Source organism: Camelina sativa, chromosome 7 (genome assembly GCF_030686135.1).
Source record: "Camelina sativa cultivar CO46 ecotype springtype chromosome 7, ASM3068613v1".
Lineage (NCBI taxonomy): Eukaryota > Viridiplantae > Streptophyta > Magnoliopsida > Brassicales > Brassicaceae > Camelina > Camelina sativa.
The window spans coordinates 5,214,643-5,234,151 of NC_141886.1; the positions used below are offsets into that span (position 1 = coordinate 5,214,643).

General features: G+C 36.6%; 4 protein-coding genes and 1 pseudogene across 4 annotated transcripts; 3 read left to right on the forward strand and 2 right to left on the reverse strand.

Moving 5' to 3' along the window:
- Window positions 1-1,026: 1,026 nt before the first annotated feature.
- Window positions 1,027-5,188, forward strand: LOC104700362 (protein trichome birefringence-like 40). Its single transcript, XM_010415880.3, has 5 exons — window positions 1,027-1,542; window positions 2,027-2,198; window positions 4,111-4,286; window positions 4,390-4,548; window positions 4,746-5,188. The coding sequence occupies exons 1-5, from the start codon at window positions 1,241-1,243 to the stop codon at window positions 5,035-5,037; spliced, it is 1,101 nt and encodes a 366-aa protein (XP_010414182.1). The 5' UTR covers window positions 1,027-1,240; the 3' UTR covers window positions 5,038-5,188.
- A 55-nt stretch (window positions 5,189-5,243) lies between these two features.
- On the forward strand, window positions 5,244-7,003 carry LOC104700361 (phospholipase A1-IIbeta-like). The gene is made up of 3 exons (XM_010415879.3): window positions 5,244-5,638; window positions 5,726-6,083; window positions 6,219-7,003. The coding sequence occupies exons 1-3, from the start codon at window positions 5,376-5,378 to the stop codon at window positions 6,867-6,869; spliced, it is 1,272 nt and encodes a 423-aa protein (XP_010414181.1). The 5' UTR covers window positions 5,244-5,375; the 3' UTR covers window positions 6,870-7,003.
- On the reverse strand, window positions 6,841-7,477 carry LOC104700360 (signaling peptide TAXIMIN 1). Its single transcript, XM_019227475.2, has 2 exons — window positions 7,232-7,477; window positions 6,841-7,127 (listed from the first exon to the last, which is right to left on the reverse strand). Exons 1-2 carry the CDS (start codon window positions 7,333-7,335, stop codon window positions 7,004-7,006), a joined length of 228 nt encoding a protein of 75 aa, XP_019083020.1. The 5' UTR covers window positions 7,336-7,477; the 3' UTR covers window positions 6,841-7,003.
- Window positions 7,478-9,493: 2,016 nt separating this feature from the next.
- LOC104700363 (CLAVATA3/ESR (CLE)-related protein 6 pseudogene) lies at window positions 9,494-10,116 on the reverse strand (annotated as a pseudogene).
- A 2,357-nt stretch (window positions 10,117-12,473) lies between these two features.
- On the forward strand, window positions 12,474-13,260 carry LOC147940889 (uncharacterized). The gene is made up of 2 exons (XM_087458305.1): window positions 12,474-12,909; window positions 13,016-13,260. The coding sequence occupies exons 1-2, from the start codon at window positions 12,474-12,476 to the stop codon at window positions 13,258-13,260; spliced, it is 681 nt and encodes a 226-aa protein (XP_087314431.1).
- Window positions 13,261-19,509: the final 6,249 nt, after the last annotated feature.

Below are 19,509 nucleotides of genomic sequence, written 5' to 3' on the forward strand. Positions count from 1 at the left end.
AACCATATATATCTCTTCAAACAGGAAACTATAGTCATTTTCTCAAATAATTTTCTAGGAGTTATGAATCCGATAAGCCCCTATAAAGTATCTTCAGCTTCGACCTATTGTGCTACTTTACATTTCACTTTTTATATTTAGTTTTCTTGTTTTTTCTATGCTTGGAAAGAGACAGAACAATAATCAATAGCTCGACGGTTGAAGTAATAATTGAATTTGTTGATGAATGAATAATAGCTAATGGAAGGAATCTTCTAGTTTTAAATCACAGCTTGCTAATGAAGGTATAATCATTAACATGTTTGAATTGGAAGATGAGCCAAATGAGTATTATTGGAATTGATGCATACACAAATTGTTACCTTTGTTTCTATATTAATTTGTTAAAAGTAGTCAAAGTTGAAATGGTTTCATTCATTGCATTACCTAAATCAGATAAAAGCATTCGTTAGGTGTAGATTTTTAAAAAGAAGCTTATTTAGTTATAAAGAAACAAAAAATGAAGAAAATTATAAGGGAAGTAAGTTTTTTGGGAGTGAGTGGTGGTCGAGTTGGAAAAAGCAAGCCACCCTAAACACCATCATAACATGTGCAAATTGCTCCTATACACATACATCAGCCTTGTCTTTTCATTCTCTTAGTATATTACAACATGCATGTTAATCCAATGGCTGCGCAGATAAAATATAAACCGTTAAAAAAAAAAGATTCATGAAAATTTGATAACCACAAACATGATTGATGTGAACTAGAAGGAATCTCTCGAGTTTTATAACTCATCCTGTTGTTAATAACCAATATGTGAGTTTGGTAGTGACACTATAAGTAATACGATATTTAATTTATCCAATTTATGTGAAAAAAGTTTCTTATGATTAACATTAATATAATATTAGATATGTAGGTTTTTTCTAGTATGGTTTTGTTAAAAACCTTATAAAATAATGTTGGCTGAAGTAAATACGATTTTAGTTTGAAATACATAACCAATTGGCTTATAAAGAGTTTGGTGCAATTAATCTATTTGATTCTATATCACCTTTTTCAGCTCTTAAAGTATATCTTAAGCATAATGATTGTCCACGAAATAAATATGTAAAAATGATGTATACAAAAATATAACAAGAGAGGTAAAGAAGAAAACTTACTGTATATGCAAAGACTTTTCTTTTATCTATAAAAAGCTTGAGGCTTGAAGAATAAGTTTTATCATTTTTTTCTTGGCAACCCCAAAAACAAAATGGGACTCTGTTTCCTACTCAACTTAGCCTCTCTGTCTTTCATACTCTTCTCTTCATTCCCTGTACTATTAGCACAATCTCAACAACAGTTCTTGGGACAAAACAACACAAGCTCAAGCTTGTTGAGTGGAGGGAGATGCAATTTGTCTAGAGGCAAATGGGTCTATGATTCTTCATATCCTCTCTATAGTGCTTATACTTGTCCTTTTATCGATTCTGAGTTCAATTGCCAGAAAGCTGGTCGTCCTGACACTAACTATCAACACTTCCGATGGCAACCTTTCTCCTGTCCTCTCCCCAGGTACTTTTGCCTATGTATTACTATTAACGACTAAAGTTTTGTATAGTTTAGAAGAAAAGCTAAGGTTCGAATAGTTCAAATACTTTCTTTTTGCATTTTATAATATAGAATATATATATATATAATAATTATACAATATGTAAACTTTGCGTTTACATTGAGAAGTTTTGTATATAAATTAGGAATTCATTTGACCCAAAAAAATTGAACACGAAATGTAGGCTGGCACGAACATATCTGAGACCTATGTCTCAATGGTCTCAATAGTTTCGTAAAATGTTTTTAACGAAAGAACCCATATGAAAGTTCTAACTATACTATCTTGGTTTGCAGTCGTGATCAATTACGTGAAATTAGTTCTAGCTAAAAAGATGTATATAATACCTAAAAATCTAGTTACGTGGTTCTAGCTAAAAAGATGTATATTAACATTTTTTAAAAAAGGGGTTTGAGATATTAATATGTTTATTAAATGACATTACAGATTCGATGGGGCGAATTTTATGAGGAGAATGAGAGGGAAGAAGATAATGATGGTAGGTGACTCACTGAGTCTCAACATGTTCGAATCGTTGGCCTGCATGCTTCATGCTTCTCTCCCTAATGCTAAGTATTCTCTTCGTCGAAACCAACCTCTCACTTCCCTCACTTTCCAGGTTTATTTTTTTCCATTTTCATCTTCATTTTTATCACTAATTTCACATAAAAGTAAGCGTTGCATACAAGACCGGTGTAAAAATCACAAAAATTGTTATAGTCCCTGTTCAATTTTCAGAAAATATGTCTTAATTACATAGAAATTTTTTTACAAATTTTTTTGGCTTTAAAATACACTACTTTTATACTAATTAAATATGGTGCATGTGCAAATGCACACCTTGCACCACCCTATCGCCGGTCTTGGTTGCATATAATTACTTTTAACTCTTTGACTTTTTTGTTGTTGTTGTTGTTGTTTACTATCATTCTTTCTTGATTTCATCCTAGCTTTATCAAGTGAACACCGAATTCACCACTATAAAGTAGAAAGCCTACTTATATTATTAATTTGTACAAAAATAAATAATGATTGTACAGTCCTCGCCAAATCTTTTGTCTTACTAGTTACTGCTGATTCACCTCTAATATAGTTAGAACTTACGGAAAATAGCACATTTTAAGTCAATTAATTAATTGAAAATGGCGTAATTAATTAAAGATGGCACATTCTGATATTTTGCGAAAGATAATCTTATTTGGATAAACTGAAAATAAGAGAAAATAAATCATGAATTTTTTTGTTAATTCATGAAGTTATAAACAGTGTGCTGTCGCCACTTTCAACTCTTTTGGGATTCTTTTTTTTTTTTTTGGGCTTTTAAAATACATATCAGAAAAAAAAAGAAAAAAAAAAAGAGAAGGCCCTGCTGCTATTAAGTGCCTTCATCATAACGCTATCTCAGATGATCAGATACGTAGCTCTTTTGGTTTCCAAGTTTAGGGGTCGATACACCGAAACACTTGCAGATAGTAATACTGTAATAAGAAGATTAATACTATATGACTGCGAAATATTTCCACATGAATTTTGAAAAAGAGTTCCTACAACGTCACCATCTAATTTTATCTTCTGAAAATCGTTATCTTGTTTTTCAAAACGATTGGGTTGCTTAGGATAATACTAAATGGTTAATTTCTTTAGAATTTTCTTATTATACTTTTGCAACTTGTAGGGATATTATATTTGTGGTCACGACAATATTAAGGTGTAAGAAAAGAACTAATACGGACCCTTTTAACATAAGTCGTACTCGTAGTCATTAAAATTAAGCTTTCTAAGAGACTTTTCAACAAAACCAAACATACACGACAGATTGGATCATTAAAAACACCTATCTTCAAAATGATTTTGACAACCACTTAAAGGTCAATGTCGTCTTCTTCATTGTCGTTTTCTATAACATAAACCAGTTTATATATATTTTGAAATTGTTTTTGGGATCTCCATTTTATTTACATCTATACGGAGATTAAACAGTGACAAGTCTGTCTCCACTCTCCATTGGGGCTGACTTACATCACTAGCTTCTTCATAGGTCTGCTACCTGTCTTTCTCTCTTTGGCTTAGATAAAATACGATCGACGGCATAATTACAGAATATAAGAACATACATGTTTCAGATAATATTTTCAAATTTTGATTTTTCATTTTTTCTTTCTATATTGATGTTTAATTCACACACACACACACACACACAATGACACGATTATCTATTCCTTCTCTATAAATGCCTCATTCAAATATTTGAAAATATACCAATACCGGGTTGACATGATATATACATAATATATGGACAGTTTTAACTTCTGACCAACATCATTTAAAACTACTTGGTATACATACAATGGAGTCAAATTACGTAAATGGTATAAGACGCTAAAATATGTATAGATTGTTGTTTTCCCCAACCGACTTGTGGTCAATTTGCACCCAAATTAACTACATGAACATAGTTGACGCATTGTCTTATGTCATTTTATTGTCATTAAGTAAAATAACTTACATGCCTTTAATTGAAAAATGGGTAGGAATATGGAGTGACGATACTTCTGTACAGAACACAGTTTCTAGTAGATGTGGTTCAAGAAAAGGCAGGACGAGTGCTTGTGCTTGACTCCATCAAACAAGCCAATGCTTGGCTTGGCATGGACGTTCTAATCTTTAACTCGTGGCACTGGTGGACTCACACTTCCGGACTCCAGCCGTACGATCACTTAATTTAACTCTCTTTCTTTTAGTAATATTTTTTTTTCATTCATTATATATGCTAGCTTCTTAACCAAATATGTTTAATAATGGTTTACCAGGTGGGATTATATGAGGGAAGGAAACCAATTGTACAAAGACATGAACAGGCTTGTTGCTTATTACAAAGGACTAAACACATGGGCTCGTTGGATTAACCATAACATTGTCCCTTCACGCACTCAAGTCTTCTTTCAAGGTGTCTCTCCTGTCCACTATGAGTAAGTGTTCTTTATTAACTCTCTTTGCTTTCTCTTTTGTCTCTCACACTTGATTTTGAATAAGGGAATCCTACACTGGAACTCTAAAGTCAAGCTAAAAAACAAAAGAATCAGTCTATTCATTACCAATTTATTTTTCAAGTGGAAGCCAATGGATTTTAACAAACATTTTCAAAACATTAATTGTCGTGAAACAGCGGAAGAGAGTGGAACGAACCATTGAAGTCGTGCAAGGGCCAAACTCAGCCGTTCATGGGACAAAGATATCCAGGAGGATTACCCTTAGGTTGGATTGTGGTTAACAAAGTCTTGAGTCGAATCAAGAAACCGGTCCATCTTCTCGATCTCACTCCTCTCTCAGAGTATCGCAAAGACGCACATCCAAGTCTTTACAATGGTCTCTCAAAGGGTCTAGACTGCAGCCATTGGTGTCTCCCTGGTCTCCCTGATACTTGGAACTTACTTCTCTACGCATCTCTCACTTCTTAGTTCTCGTGTTACATATTTGATTTTATTCTACCGTTTTATGAATTGTGAGGTTCCTGTGATTGTGATTGATATTCTTCCTTTGTTAATTTAATCCTAAATGTAATTAACATTAATACAACTTACATGCATTCATCGGGACTTAATTTCTCCATACTTTTGTTATACTGTTATATTTAATACAACCCATTATAACGTGAGGAATATACACTTGCAAGTCTTTTACACAAAGCAAAACTTATGTGAAGAGCATGTATTAATGACCAATACTTCACGCATTATCCAAACTTTTGAACACTCCAAACAAATTTTCCCAAGGACACAAAGATGAGGATCGAAGGATGTTTGGATTAGAAGATAAGCGAAAAATGGTGGGAGACATCGCTAATAGATGGAAGGAACTGAGCGGCACTAGCAAATGGAAAGACCTGCTTGATCCTCTTGACTTGGATCTACGCCGCTACATCGTACACTATGGTGACATGGCTGAGGTTGGGTACGTTGCCTTCAATAGTGACCGCCGGTCTAAATATGTAGGAGATAGCTGCTACACCAAAGAAGAGCTCTTTGCTCGAACCGGCTACCTCAAAGCCAACCCTTTCAGGTAACAAACGTATCTACTAGAAATTTTGGTTTTGCTTTCGTGCAAACCCAACCAATATAAAACATGTGACAAAATTGTATTATCCAGGTACGAGGTGACTAAATTCATATACGGAACGTCGTCGATAAGGTTACCAGAATGTTTCATAATCAAGTCATTGTCAAGGGAAGCATGGAACAAAGAGTCAAACTGGTTGGGTTACATCGCGGTGGCAACGGACGAAGGCAAGAGGTTGCTAGGGAGAAGGGACATTGTTGTAGCATGGCGAGGGACGATTCAGCTGTATGAGTGGGCTAATGATTTCGATTTCCCACTTGAATCAGCTGAAACGGTTTTCCCTCGAGCTACCCCAAATGACCCGCCTCGCGTAGCCAATGGTTGGCTGTCTCTTTATACATCCACTGATCCACGCTCACGTTTTGACAAGACCAGTGCACGAGAACAGGTCTCTACAATATAACATGATCTGTGGTTAATGATAGCCTTGATGGCTCTGCCTGGCTTACAAACCCGGGTCAAGCCACCCCGTTGAGTTTTGACCTTCCTTAATATATATCCCTATATATTGTTGGTTTGTCAGGTTCAAGGAGAGCTCAACAGGTTACTAGAACTGTACAAAGACGAAGAAGTTACAATCACCTTAACAGGACATAGCTTGGGAGCAGTTCTCTCAATTCTATCCGCCGCAGACTTTCTCCATAACGAATTACCTAAGATCAGACCAAGTCTACAACACAGGCTAACCTGTGTCACAGTCTTCGCTTTGGGCAGTCCCCGCATCGGTGACCGCAGCTTCAAAAGACTCGTCGAGTCTCTCCAACACCTCCACATCTTAAGAGTAACAAATGTCCCGGATCTCATCCCACGTTACCCTGTATTCAGGTTCACAGATGTGGGAGAAGAGCTTCAGATCAACACACTGAAATCAGAGTACCTGAAACGGTCTCTAAACCTAGGACATTTCCATAACCTGGAGGCTTACTTACACGGCGTGGCGGGGACACAACACAACCAAGGAGAATTCAAACTAGAGATCAAACGCGACATTGCGCTGGTCAACAAGGGGTTAGACGCTCTTGAAGATAAGTACTTAGTACCAGGACATTGGTGGGTTCTTGAAAACAAAGGAATGGTTCAAAGTGATGACGGTACTTGGAAACTCAACGGCGATAGGGACAAGATCAAAGAACAAGAACAAGATCAAGAAGAACAAGATTGCAAATTCCCATGAATATATATATAGCTACACTACATGTTCTTATTGAACAACAAATCTGAATTTATTTTTTAACAATTACATAAAAAGCAAGATCCAATGATAATAAGATAGAAGTTATGTACATAAATGAAGAAGATGATCTCAAATCAACAAGGGATCTTGGACATGAACCACTCCATAACATGAATTGGTGCTTTAATCAACCCAATTGCGATCTCAACAAGCACAGTCACACATAAGCAACAAGGACATATGCATGATAACAACAATCTGCAAGAGAGAGAGAGAGAGAGAGAGAGAGAAATCAGAAGAAAGCTTATTAAAGGGGATGAATGATTCCAAAAATCAAAGGGGATTTAGAGAAATTAACTGACCCGACGATCCAGATAACGACACCGACGATGGAGAGAAGGAGAGAGAGGAAAGCGAAAGGAAGACCTAAGAGGAAACCGAGAGGGCGGCAGTCTCCGTCGCACATGGTGGCTCTCTCCTCCGGTGAGTGTTACAACAACTGTATGATGATGATGACTTGTGTGAGTCGTCGTCGTCGTCGTCTTCTTCTCTGAATTTTCTATTAAGTAAAAAGTCTTCTTCTTATTAAAGAGGTAATATAGAGAGAGAGAGAGAAAAGGGGAGACGCGGTGTAACTTGTAGTTGTAAGTAAGTTAGGTGCATCTGATTCTCTGATGTGTCTTCCTTTTTTTTTTTTTTTTTTTTTTCAATTTTGTTGACAATTCCTTATTCAATGCATTTAAGACCAAAATTAAAAGATAGAAACTATATTATTTTTATTTTTTTCTCGAAGAAAAAGTTCTTCACAGAGGATCGATTTTACATTAGAAAATATTGTTCCCGACGATATATATAGAATAGAAGTACAGTAGTGGGTGTATATATTGTTTTGTTGTGTGTGCCCTGTTGTTAGAGAAGTGGGTTTACTAACTAAATGGATTATTAAACATTTATGTTCCTGGTAAATAAGGCCCATTTAATCTATAACAAGTGGTATCAGGCCCATTTTCTGAATCTTGGTGCAGTTGCTGCTATGTTCAATATAATCTTTGATTCATATATTCCAATAATAATTACTAGGTATCAACCGGCACTATGTGCGAAATAAATCAATTTAAATAAAATATTATAAGTAAATTATTACTTGAGATTTAAGATTCGTTTGTATAAAACAAAATATGTAACTAAAATTTTTTTCGTTTATTCAAATTTGCGTTTATTTTCTGTAAAATACGTTTCACCCGTGAAATATTTGAACTTGGAAAAGAATTTTGAGGTGTGTGTAGAAAGTTTTGATGTCTTTTTGTATTTCTACAAATCAAATTCACATATTTTATGTTTCAAATTATTGTCTATATCACTATACCATTAAATAGATAAAACAATATTTTTAAACTAATTGATTTAATTTAAACTAATCATAAGTTTAAAAATACAATGAGAAAAACGATAAAAGTGATAAATAAATGAATAGTTTTTTTTCTTGTTTGTAAAATATAATTTATTTTTGATAAGTAAATAGGTTATGAAAATGATAATTAAATATATTTTCGGATTTAATAGTTGATAAAATCTTTCATATTTAAAAAACTAATAGAAATAAATATTGGCTCATAATATTTGAATGACATGTTTATGTAAATAACAATAAAAGTAAGGAATTATTGAAAAAAGTATAGGAGCTCTGTGAGCGCGATACACGGTTTTTGCTTCTTCTTCTTCAAAAGAAAAATTCATTGTGGTTGTCTAAAAACTTAATGTGTTAAAATTAATCATATCCATTTAGATCATAGATTTATCAACGGTTCATTAGTTATTGACAAGGTTGTATAAGTCGCATATTTTAGTTAGAAATATAACATCTTGACTAGACTGGTCTCCAGATTCTGAATTTATCGTTCCAATCGGCCAGTTGAGATTAAAAGGTCAAGAAGAACTTCTTATTTTCTTGTTTTTTTTTTTTTTTTTTTTTTTTTTTTTTTTTTTGTCAAACGTTTTCTTTTTCTTTTTGGACAAATTAAAAGGTTTTTTTTTTGGACAATTAAAAGGTATATTATATTACTTACCAATCTTGTCGCCATAGGTCATCAAACACTAAATAATATGTGGTTTCAACTGGTGGGCAGAACGTTCCGAGACAGATATGAAAATGTCAAGGCTAGAATATTATTTATTGATACTAAAGTACATCCAAATTAAGTCATGAAGAACTATAATATCTATGAATCTATAGATTCGCGCGTGGAGAATAATCTTTTTGCGGAGAATATGTGTTGATTTGTCGAGTTCATTAGTTTACAATTTGAACCTCTCAAATTTCCCAACACTGTAGTTGATGTCGGCGAACTTTATATATTCAGTGTAAGAGTGCATCAAACAGTATTTACAATATCATAGTCTTGTGATTATCGACCACTTTTATCACTTTTTCTAGATTGCATATCATTTGGTTTAAGTTAGTTTACCATATATATTCGACTTCACCGCTTCGTACTAAGATTTAATATTAAACATTTTGGCCATCAAATCACAAAGAAAGTAACCGTAATATCAATGAACTCCTCTAGGCTTATCTTTATTTGTTTCCCCTACAAATGAAAAGGTAAAACTCAAAACGATAAAAAGCGGGGAACATAAAAGTATAAGCCAATCGCTGTTACATAAAAGGTAACTCATTGGATACACAAGAAAACACACAGAGAAAAAGCTTGATGTATGATAAGGAGGTACAAGAATACCAAAACCTTGATACAACAAAATTGTACGTAAGATTAATGAAAAAAGAAAAGAAAAGCATATAATGGCGATATATAAATTACTTGCATGGATCAGTGACAATTACTTGCGCTTGGATCTCCGATAAAGTATATATATCTGTAAAGATTAGTCAATGGTGTTGTGGATCAGGACCTCCCGGTGAAACTCTTTCGGACTCCACTAAAAACCGCCTCTCGTTATGACCTTTGAACTTGGAGAGATCAATCCCGAGTTCCCGTAGGAGAACCTGACTATCCATATTGTCCATGGCCGCAACACGGCCTGCACGAAGGATTCGAGCTTGAGAACTCAAGATTGGTGATGAAAATATGATTAGGAGTATGATTATAGATTGCTTAAGGATCAAACTCGCCATAAAAGGTGATTAAGAAGAACAAAGGTTTCTTGTGGGGTTTTATGAGATTGAGAGAGAGAGAGAGAGAGAGAGAGAGAGAGAGAGAGAGAGAGAGAGAGAGAGAGAGAGAGAGAGATGCAAAATGAGATGAAGTTGAGACTTGTGAGAGTATGATGACTTGTATGTGTTGAGATATTCTATTTATAGATAATTAGAGACGCAGACATCAAACGAGTTAAGGATCAAGGAGTTTGGGGGCAGTGGAGAGAACATGATGGGATCCACAACAACCCACGAAAGCCAAATCTGACTCATATTTTTGGATTATAAAACTCATGCGTGGACACTTAAAAGAATAATTTACGATATGTGTTATTCAACTGATCCAACGATCGAAATCTCTCAGGTGGAAATCTACATTATGGACCAGTAAGAATTGACTTTACATGCATATATAGTTCATTAAGAATTAATAAAAAGTTTGACATAAGGTCACTCGGATAATATTAAAATTACAACTAACCTAGATTCTTATGCTAGAGTACTACTAGGTTATGTAGAGATTTTAATTCATTAATTTGCTTTTGTTGTTTATCATGGATTTTTCTAACGTTATTATAACTACCAAATTTATTGTTGTATGTACTAGGAATCAATTGTCCTAGGCACACAAAAAAAATGTTTTTTTTTTCGATAAAAGGCTTAGGCACACAAAAAAATATTATAATTAAACATGAGTTTTTTTATAACAAAAGATCATATCTTGTATGATAAACATTATTTTGGTAGTATTATTGTTATGTTATATGCATGCATATATTAAAAGAGTCATATTTATAGGTTTGCATGTTATATAGACGAATGTGTAAGAGTACCTCCATCAAAGTATTTAAGAGTATCTAAAATATTAGATGTGATTAATTTTTTTTTTGTATGATTTAGTTTAGAATCATTGTTTATCTGGGATATTTTTGTTAGGTTTAGAAACTTGTGTCTGTTAGTTTCTGATTGGGTGGGAGAAAAATAAACTTTTCTTTTATTTTTTCATTTTCTCTCTCGTCTCTATCTTTGATCGACAGAGAAAACAACACGACGATAGAATCAAACCGATTAGTTGGTGATTCAGCCGGAAAGTTTACCGGCGGCATCACATCACCGTAGTAGACACCATCGATGTGCGAAGTGCCGATCATCCGGCGTCTCTCTCGAAATCAGTAGCCCTAATTTTGTAAGATCTCTCAATTGAATTTGTAGTAATTTTCGATCTGTCAATAATTTTAACGGATGATCTGATTTTTTTTTATTGTCTCTGTTTTGTTAGATGCGACGGAAGCTTTGGACAAGAATCTGTTTTCAGACTTAACGATTGTGACTCCGGTTCAACACCAGCCTGAGTCGATCGAGTCAGTTATTACTACTACTCATCCATCTCCAACGAAGAGTCATGGACGTCAGGTGTCACGGAGGAAGAAAAGAGAGGGTGGATTAAGAATAGGATACAGCAGTCACGAGATCAACAATCTCGATGAAGACGAAGATGATTCCGTCAGTCAACAATCCGATTCCATTAGTCAAGTATCGGATTCCGTCGCGCAAGTGTTTGATTCCAGTAACCAATCTTTGGACTCTTGTACTCCTCCCGCTGATGTCGATGTTGTTGTTGTTGTTAGTAATGGTAGCTATGAGGCTGCAACAAAGCTGAAATCAAGTAATGGCATCGATGCGTTCGTTGATGGTAATATCTCGGAAACTTTGAGTGATTCATACTTGTCTCTGATTATTTAGTTTTCAGCTTCTGATTATGTATTTTATTCTTAGTATTGCTTCTAGCTAGTGTGCTATCAGCTTTTATTTGTTCTGTATCTATCTATGTGTGTGGTTATTTGTTCAAAGTGTTTAAATGGTGACAATGCATGACTTGAAGAGAAGCAAAGGAAGGTGGTTCCAGTTACGCAATGCCAAACAGTTCCAGATGAGTTATCTTACTCAACTATATTCTGTTTACTTATTCATTGATATCGTTGATGGTTTGGTTGCTTTAGTGAGCCTATTTGGTAACGAATCAGTTTGATTGACACTGTTATTGTTCATTGATGTCTCTTTCTCTTTCTTAGTCTTTCGGATATTTGCATCATGAATTTGCATCATTAAATTGACAAGATCAGTTTGGTAAATATCACACTTAAACACTCAATGCTTTGTAACTTGTCATGTTTGCTTGTATTGTCACACTTAAACACACATTGTTGGTTGTTGTCACAGTAATACACTTATTGTCTAGTGTTAGGTTATACTCAATGCTTGGTAGTTGTCATTGATTGCTTGTTATGTCACATTTAAAAACCAAATACACTTACACCTCACTTCTAGTTATATATTAAGTGTTTAGCTGAACCTAAACACTTACCTTTCTTCTCCTTTACATACCTAACCAGACAATCAACCCTTCATTATTCTCGATCCTCTTTTAAAATCAACCCAAAAACTTGCCTATGGACCCATTTAGTGAAGCTTTAGGTTTTCTGGACCTGTTAAGTAGTCAACAAGAAAGCCACACCCTTGAAACCCATTCGCATGCTGAGGAGGAACCTGTAGGTGAACAAAAATCAAAGGAGTGTAGAAGGAAGTGGTCACACACAGAAGATGTGGCCCTCATCGGTGCTTGGCTCAACACTAGCAATGATCCAATTATTGCTGTCGATCAAAAATTTGGTACTTTTTGGTCACGAATTGCAATTTATTATGCTGAAAATCCTAAGCTAGTTGGTGTAGAAAAGAGAGAGCCTAGTCATTGTAAGCAAATGTGGCAAAAGATCAACGAAACAGTCTGCAAGTTTGTTGGAAGCTATGAGACTGCAATAAAGCTGAAATCAAGTGGCCATAATGAAGATGATGTCAGGAAACTGGCTTATGAAATCTACTTCATAAGTGAAATATATTGTCAACGGACAACAATATCATCTAGCTTACTATCTCACCGATGGTATTTATCCAAACTGGGCTACTTTTATCCAATCAATTCGAATTCCACAAGATCCGAAAGCATCCTTATTTGCTACATGCCAAGAAGCTGTGCGTAAAGATGTCGAGCGTGCTTTTGGAGTCTTACAAGCTCGATTTGCCATAGTCAAAAACCCAGCTCTCATGTTGAGTAAGGTAAAAATTGGAAACATAATGAGAGCATGTATCATATTGCACAACATGATTGTAGAAGACGAACGTGATGAGTATACTCAGTATGATATGGTCTCATTTACACGAGACGACTTCACAAGTTGATTCTGCGTATTCTACAGATATCCCTTTAAATCTCGGCAATATGATGGGAAATGTGATGACAATTCGAAATCAAGTTCGTGATAAAAAAAATGCATGATCGACTGAAAGCGGATTTGATTGAGCATATATGGGAAAAGTTTGGTACAAATCAAAATTAAAATTAATCATTTTGTAATCTATTTTTAATATGCTTTTATGTCATGTTTGTTTAAACTTTTATTGAATGCAATATTTTTAAGTTTTTAAGAGTATACAAGTCTTATAAATTTTAACAAAATATCATAATAATTTACAATTACAAAGAAAAATATTTTTAAGAACCTCAAATTTAACAACTTCAATGGACCTATGAAATGTTAAAGTTTCTTAAAAAGTTCTTAATTTCACTTTTATTCAAAATTAAGAATAAAATCTGTTTTAAGATACTTTCATTACAACTCTTGATGGAGGTATTCTAAGAGCATTTCCATTGGTTGAGGTATCTAACTAAAACAAATAAGAGAGAGGAAGAGAGAGAGTAGTTCTCACTTAAATTTAAACAAATTTTAATTATATTAATAAACTTTTGTTAAAATAATATACTTTCATAAGTTTTTAACTGATGGGCATAAGTTTCTAACTGATTCTTATTTTGTTTTATGTAAATTGTATTGAAAGCCAAAAGTATAAAAAATTTAGTGATGTTTTACAAAATTTGGCTTTAGTTACAAGGAGAGTAATCTGTACCTAGTTCAGTTTTTTTTTTTAACTAGTACGAATTAGTAAACCAAGTGCAGAGCAGAATATTGCACGTCTATTGTCTTTGACAGAAATGTTGTTCCGAATAGTGAGATCACTTTGCTTGAATAGCTTAGCTTAATTTATGGAGATATATAGCGTCGTGATTCGTGAAGGCACAAGTTTCTTTCTTTCCAAATTGTGTACATGCACAACTATCTTCCGAAGAACAGATGGTGTCATAGTAGAAGTATATATATCAAAGATCTAGACTAAGAGGGTATCCCAGTTTTATACTTGAATTTTTGCTATATTTGATCTCTAACTTTATGTGTTGCATTAGATATTTTATGATGTGCTTAAAAAAAGTTTGTATTTTTAGATGCGAAATGTTTTTTATTTTAGTTGGTTCCAGATTAATATACAATCGTGTTTAACTTCATCATAAACATTATGGATAAGAACTACAATTTATTCTATATCTCTCAAGTCTGAACTCCTGAACCTGTATTAATGTCTATACATTAAGTCACTGATATTCTTTAAAGAAAAGATAGCTGAGATCTTTTTATAACTTCGTTAAATTTCTAATAACGGTACAATACAAAGTCATCGAATAAAATTCTCAAAAGTAGTTAAGAAAGATAAAACGATAGAAGCAAATTTTGACTATGCTTTCCTGAAACGATTTACTCGCGAATTCATATTAATTCTTTAATAACAAATTTTGTAGTGTTATTATATTTTGTGAGAATTAATAATGTAAGCTGAGACTACAAAATTATTACCATTCACAATATTGATATCATCCAGATCAGGATTTTACAAATTCATATCCATTTAAAAATCTCATACTAGTAACTTTCTAAAACCTCACAATAACTTTCTAAAATCTCATACTAAGACCATTTGCGTTGTCGAGTTAAGATTGGGGCTGATAAGCTGAGAGGCGTAAACCGTTCAGATTTACAAATGCTTTGACTAATGCTGCAGAGTTCTTGCCAATGGTACAGGAGTATTGGAATACCACTACGCCGTTATACCATTCGACCTCTGCACTTTATCGTTTCTCAAAAAAGCTAAAGGCCCTTAAACCAAACATCAAGTCGCTTAGCAAGGCAAAACTTGGGGATCTGACACGAAAAACAAAGGAAGCCTTCGCAGCTCTCTGCCAATGTCAGTTAGAGACGCTCACAAACCCGTCTAGCGCGGCAATGCAGGCCGAGTCTTCAGCATATAGTCGTTGGTTGTTTGTGTCAGGCTTAGAGGAAAAATACTTGAAGCAAAAATCTAAGCTCCATTGGCTTAAAGTGGGGGATGGAAGGTGTTTCATAAGGCTGCAAAGGTCAGGGAAGTACACACTGCTATTAAAGAGATCAAACGTCCTGATGGATCCATAGTGGATGATCCTGAAGCTATAAAAATAAAGACTGCTCGTTTTTTCAGGATTTTTTAACTTATATGCCTCCTCACTATCAGGGAATCACCGTAGAGGAGCTATGAACACTGTTGCAGTATCGCTGTCCTGAAGCAGATAGTGTACACTTGGAACGCGATGTGTCTGCGGAGGAGATTACTGACGTATTATTCTCCATGCCTAGTGACAAAAGCTCTGGACCGGACAGATACACTGTGGAGTTTTTAAAAGCAACATGGTCTATTGTGAAGAAAGATTTCATCATATCGGTTCAATCCTTCTTTCAATATGGTTTTATACCAAAAGGGGTTAATAATACCATAATAGCGCTCATACCAAAGAAGAAAGGGGCCAGTGAGATGAAGGACTATCGCCGCATCTCTTGCTGCAACGTCATATATGTTAAGGAATGTTCATATATGTAAAGGAAGATTTGATTGATACAAATCTCTCCTATGATTTATTCTCATTTACTGTACAAATATTCTCTTCCCATTCTTGTGAATATGTATGTGTATAAAGTGTATCCTTCACATCAATAACAATTCATTCAGTCTCATATTATCATATGGTATCAGAGCAGCCAGCGATACCGCACAACTCGATCCTCAAAATTTATTTTTTATTTTTTCTCTTCTCTTTCGCCATGGCTGCAGAATCTATCGCCATCACTGACACCCACACTCTTCTTAGCGTCAACATGACGAACGTCACCCGCCTCACCACCACCAACTTTCTTATGTGGAGCCGTCAAGTTCATGCTCTTCTGAATGACTACTCTCTTGCTGGATACCTTGATGGATCCACCACTGTGCCATCTCTCACCATCACCACCGAAGATGGTGTTGTCAAACCAAATCCCGACTACCTGCTCTGGCAACGCCAAGATCAGCTCATTTACAGTGCGCTGTTGGGAGCCATTTCTGTCTCCATTCAGCCCATTCTGTCCACTACGGTGACCTCTGCTCAGATCTGGTCGAAACTGTCTCTCATCTATGCAAATCCCAGCCGTGGTCATGTTCAGCAGATCCGCCAACAAATTCGTCAATGGAAGAAGGGATCCAAAACGATCGACGACTATGTCCAGGGTTTTATGACTCGCTTCGATCAGCTGGCTCTCCTTGGCAAGCCTATCGATATTGAAGATCAGGTGGACTACATCATTGATGGTCTCCCTGAAGATTACAAGCAGGTCATTGACCAGATTCAGGCCCGTGATGTGTCCCCTTCACTCACGGAGGTTCATGAGAAGTTGTTGAACTACGAAGTCAAGCTTCAAGCCTTGACCTCTTCCTCTACTGATCTCCCGATCTCTGCCAATGTGGTTCGTCATCACGCACCCTCCAACAATGGCAACCGATCCACCTATCCACGTGGTCAGTCCCGTCACTCATACTACCGTGGCTCTTCCTCTCATCACAACAACTCCCATCCCAGGCAGGACGCATCTTCCTCCCGTGGCTACCAAGGCAAATGTCAGATTTGTGGGATCTTCGGCCACAGTGCTAGGCGCTGCCCTAAGCTGGGCACCATTATCCCATCCATGCCTCGTGCTAACTTTGCTGGTGTACCACTGTCCGCCAATCCCTGGCTGCTTGATTCTGGCTCCACCCACCACATTGTCTCAGATCTTGCTAACCTCTCTTTACACCAGCCTTACAATGGTGGTGAAGAAGTTGTTGTTGGTAACGGTGCTGGGTTACCAATAACCCATACTGGTTCCACTCTTTTACCCTCTTCTACCAAAAACCCCTGACACTTAGCAATGTCTTATATGTTCCTCAAATACAGAAAAATCTCATCTTTGTTTATAAATTGTGCAATGGTAACCAAGTAACGGTCCAATTTTTTCCTACATGTTTTCAGGTGAGGGATCTCAGAACAGGGACCCTGTTATTCCAAGGGAGCGTCAAGAATGAGCTTTATGAGTGGCCTCTCTCGTTGCCTTTTGCCTCTACCTTCACCACTGCCATCTCCAATATCAAAACCACAACCACTGATTGGCACTCAAGATTAGGCCACCCATCCTACCCAATACTTAAAAATATTTTATCATGTTTTTCTTTACCACATTCTGGCTCAGTTTCGCAACCACTATCTTGTAGTGATTGCTCTATTAATAAAAGCCACAAACTATATTTTTCACAAACTTCTATTTCCTCAAAACGTCCACTAGAATACTTATTCACTGATGTTTGGACATCCCCAATCATTTCAATTGACAACTATAATTATTATCTCATCATCGTTGATCACTTCACTCGCTACACCTGTCTATATCCCCTCAAACTCAAGTCCCAAGTTCGGGAAACCTTCATTCGCTACACTGCCCTAGCTGAAAACAAATTCCAAACCAAAATTGGTACCTTATTTTCTGATAATGGTGGTGAATTCATAGCACTCCGTGAATTCTTGGCCTCCAAAGGCATCACTCACATCACTTCTCCTCCTCACACGCCAGAGCACAATGTCTTGCTGAACGTCGGCATCGACATATTGTCGAAACTGGTCTAACTCTTCTCACCAAAGCTAAAATCCCTACTTCGTTCTGGACCTATGCTTTTGCCACCGCTGTATATCTTATCAACCGCATGCCTACACCAAATTTGTCCCTTCATTCGCCATTCCAAATCCTCTTCAAATCTGATCCAAACTACAACAATTTAAAAAATTTTGGCTGCCTTTGCTTCCCATGGCTTTGCCCTTACACCACAAATAAGCTTGAGTCTCGATCTCTTCCGTGTCTCTTCCTTGGGTACTCTCTTACACAGAGTGCTTATCTCTATTTTGATCCAAAAGCAAATCGTCTCTATGTCTCTCGTCACGTTTGCTTCCACGAATCACAATTTCCTTATCCTCATATGACAACACCCACTTCTCTCCCTGACCCATTGTCTCCCTCCACTCTTATCTATCCCAATTCTGCTATTTTAATTCTGACGACAAGGTCGTCACTCAGGACAGCTCCTTTTGCTCCGTTGGTAACACCACAGGTATCTTCGGACTCGGATTCTTCTCCTGATGCATTCCTGCCGATCTTGTCACCGCACTCGCCGCTATCCCCTGCAGAATCACCGGCACCTGACAACGGCCCTCTCTCCTCATCGTCATCTCCATCGTCATCATCGTCATCTCCATCGTCACCGATTATCTCTTCTCCACCAACTCACGACAATACCATTCACCAAGAGCAAAGCCCAGCAACGCTAGGCCCAACAACAACACCAACAACATCCAATTCTTCTGCGGCCCGCTCAAGCCCATCAGGCTCCTCCACTAACAACTCGACTTCTTCCTCTAGCCCGTCCTCGGAAGCTCCGATCTCTCCACCTCCACTCGAGAATCTCCACCCGATGAGAACTCGAGCTAAGAACAACATCATCAAACCAAATCGACGGTTTGGTCTCACTGCCATTGTCTCCGCCGAAAATATCGAACCTCGAACTGTCACGCAGGCTCTCAGAGATAAGTGGTGGCGAGCCTCGATGTCCACTGAGTTCGATGCTCAGGTTCGAAATCACACCTGGGATCTGGTACCACCTCCAAAGAATGCAAACATCATTGACTGCAAATGGATTTTTCGCTTTAAGTACTTCTCTGATGGCTCCCTCGACAAATACAAATCACGCCTTGTCGCGAAGGGTTTCACTCAACAACCACGTATTGATTATTTTGAAACTTTTAGCCCTGTCATTAAAGCCACCACAATTCGAATTGTCCTTGACACTGCTGTGAGCCGTGACTGGTGCATCCGTCAAATTGATGTCAACAATGCCTTCCTTCAAGGCACCCTTGATGAAGAAATCTACATGTATCAACCTGAGGGCTTTGTCGATCCTGACCGTCCCACACACGTTTGCCATCTTCGCAAAGCTCTCTTTGGCCTTAAACAGGCGCCGCGAGCTTGGTACTTAGAGTTAAAGCAATATCTCCTTCAAGTTGGGTTCAAAAACTCTCTCTCGGACACAGCTCTGTTCGTTCTCCACCAAGGTGATCTGTTTATCTATCTCTTGATATATCTCGATGACATCATAGTTACAGGCAACAACACCGCTGCTGTCGAACACACCATTCGAACTCTTGCTGATCGTTTCTCACTCAAGGATATGGGTAAT

What these genes read in the sequence shown, in the direction of transcription:
- LOC104700362 (XM_010415880.3), top strand. Translation starts at nt 1,241, where the DNA reads ATGGGACTCTGTTTCCTACTCAACTTAGCCTCTCTGTCTTTCATACTC. An exon ending in TCACTTCCCTCACTTTCCAG is followed by an intron (nt 2,199 to 4,110) that starts GTTTATTTTTTT and finishes AAAAATGGGTAG; the next exon opens with GAATATGGAGTGACGATACT. An exon ending in CACACTTCCGGACTCCAGCC is followed by an intron (nt 4,287 to 4,389) that starts GTACGATCACTT and finishes ATGGTTTACCAG; the next exon opens with GTGGGATTATATGAGGGAAG.
- LOC104700361 (XM_010415879.3), top strand. Translation starts at nt 5,376, where the DNA reads ATGTTTGGATTAGAAGATAAGCGAAAAATGGTGGGAGACATCGCTAAT. An exon ending in CTCAAAGCCAACCCTTTCAG is followed by an intron (nt 5,639 to 5,725) that starts GTAACAAACGTA and finishes TGTATTATCCAG; the next exon opens with GTACGAGGTGACTAAATTCA. An exon ending in AGACCAGTGCACGAGAACAG is followed by an intron (nt 6,084 to 6,218) that starts GTCTCTACAATA and finishes TTGGTTTGTCAG; the next exon opens with GTTCAAGGAGAGCTCAACAG.
- LOC104700360 (XM_019227475.2), bottom strand. Translation starts at nt 7,335, where the DNA reads ATGTGCGACGGAGACTGCCGCCCTCTCGGTTTCCTCTTAGGTCTTCCT. An exon ending in GTCGTTATCTGGATCGTCGG is followed by an intron (nt 7,128 to 7,231) that starts GTCAGTTAATTT and finishes TCTCTCTTGCAG; the next exon opens with ATTGTTGTTATCATGCATAT.
- LOC147940889 (XM_087458305.1), top strand. Translation starts at nt 12,474, where the DNA reads ATGGACCCATTTAGTGAAGCTTTAGGTTTTCTGGACCTGTTAAGTAGT. An exon ending in TTATGAAATCTACTTCATAA is followed by an intron (nt 12,910 to 13,015) that starts GTGAAATATATT and finishes GAATTCCACAAG; the next exon opens with ATCCGAAAGCATCCTTATTT.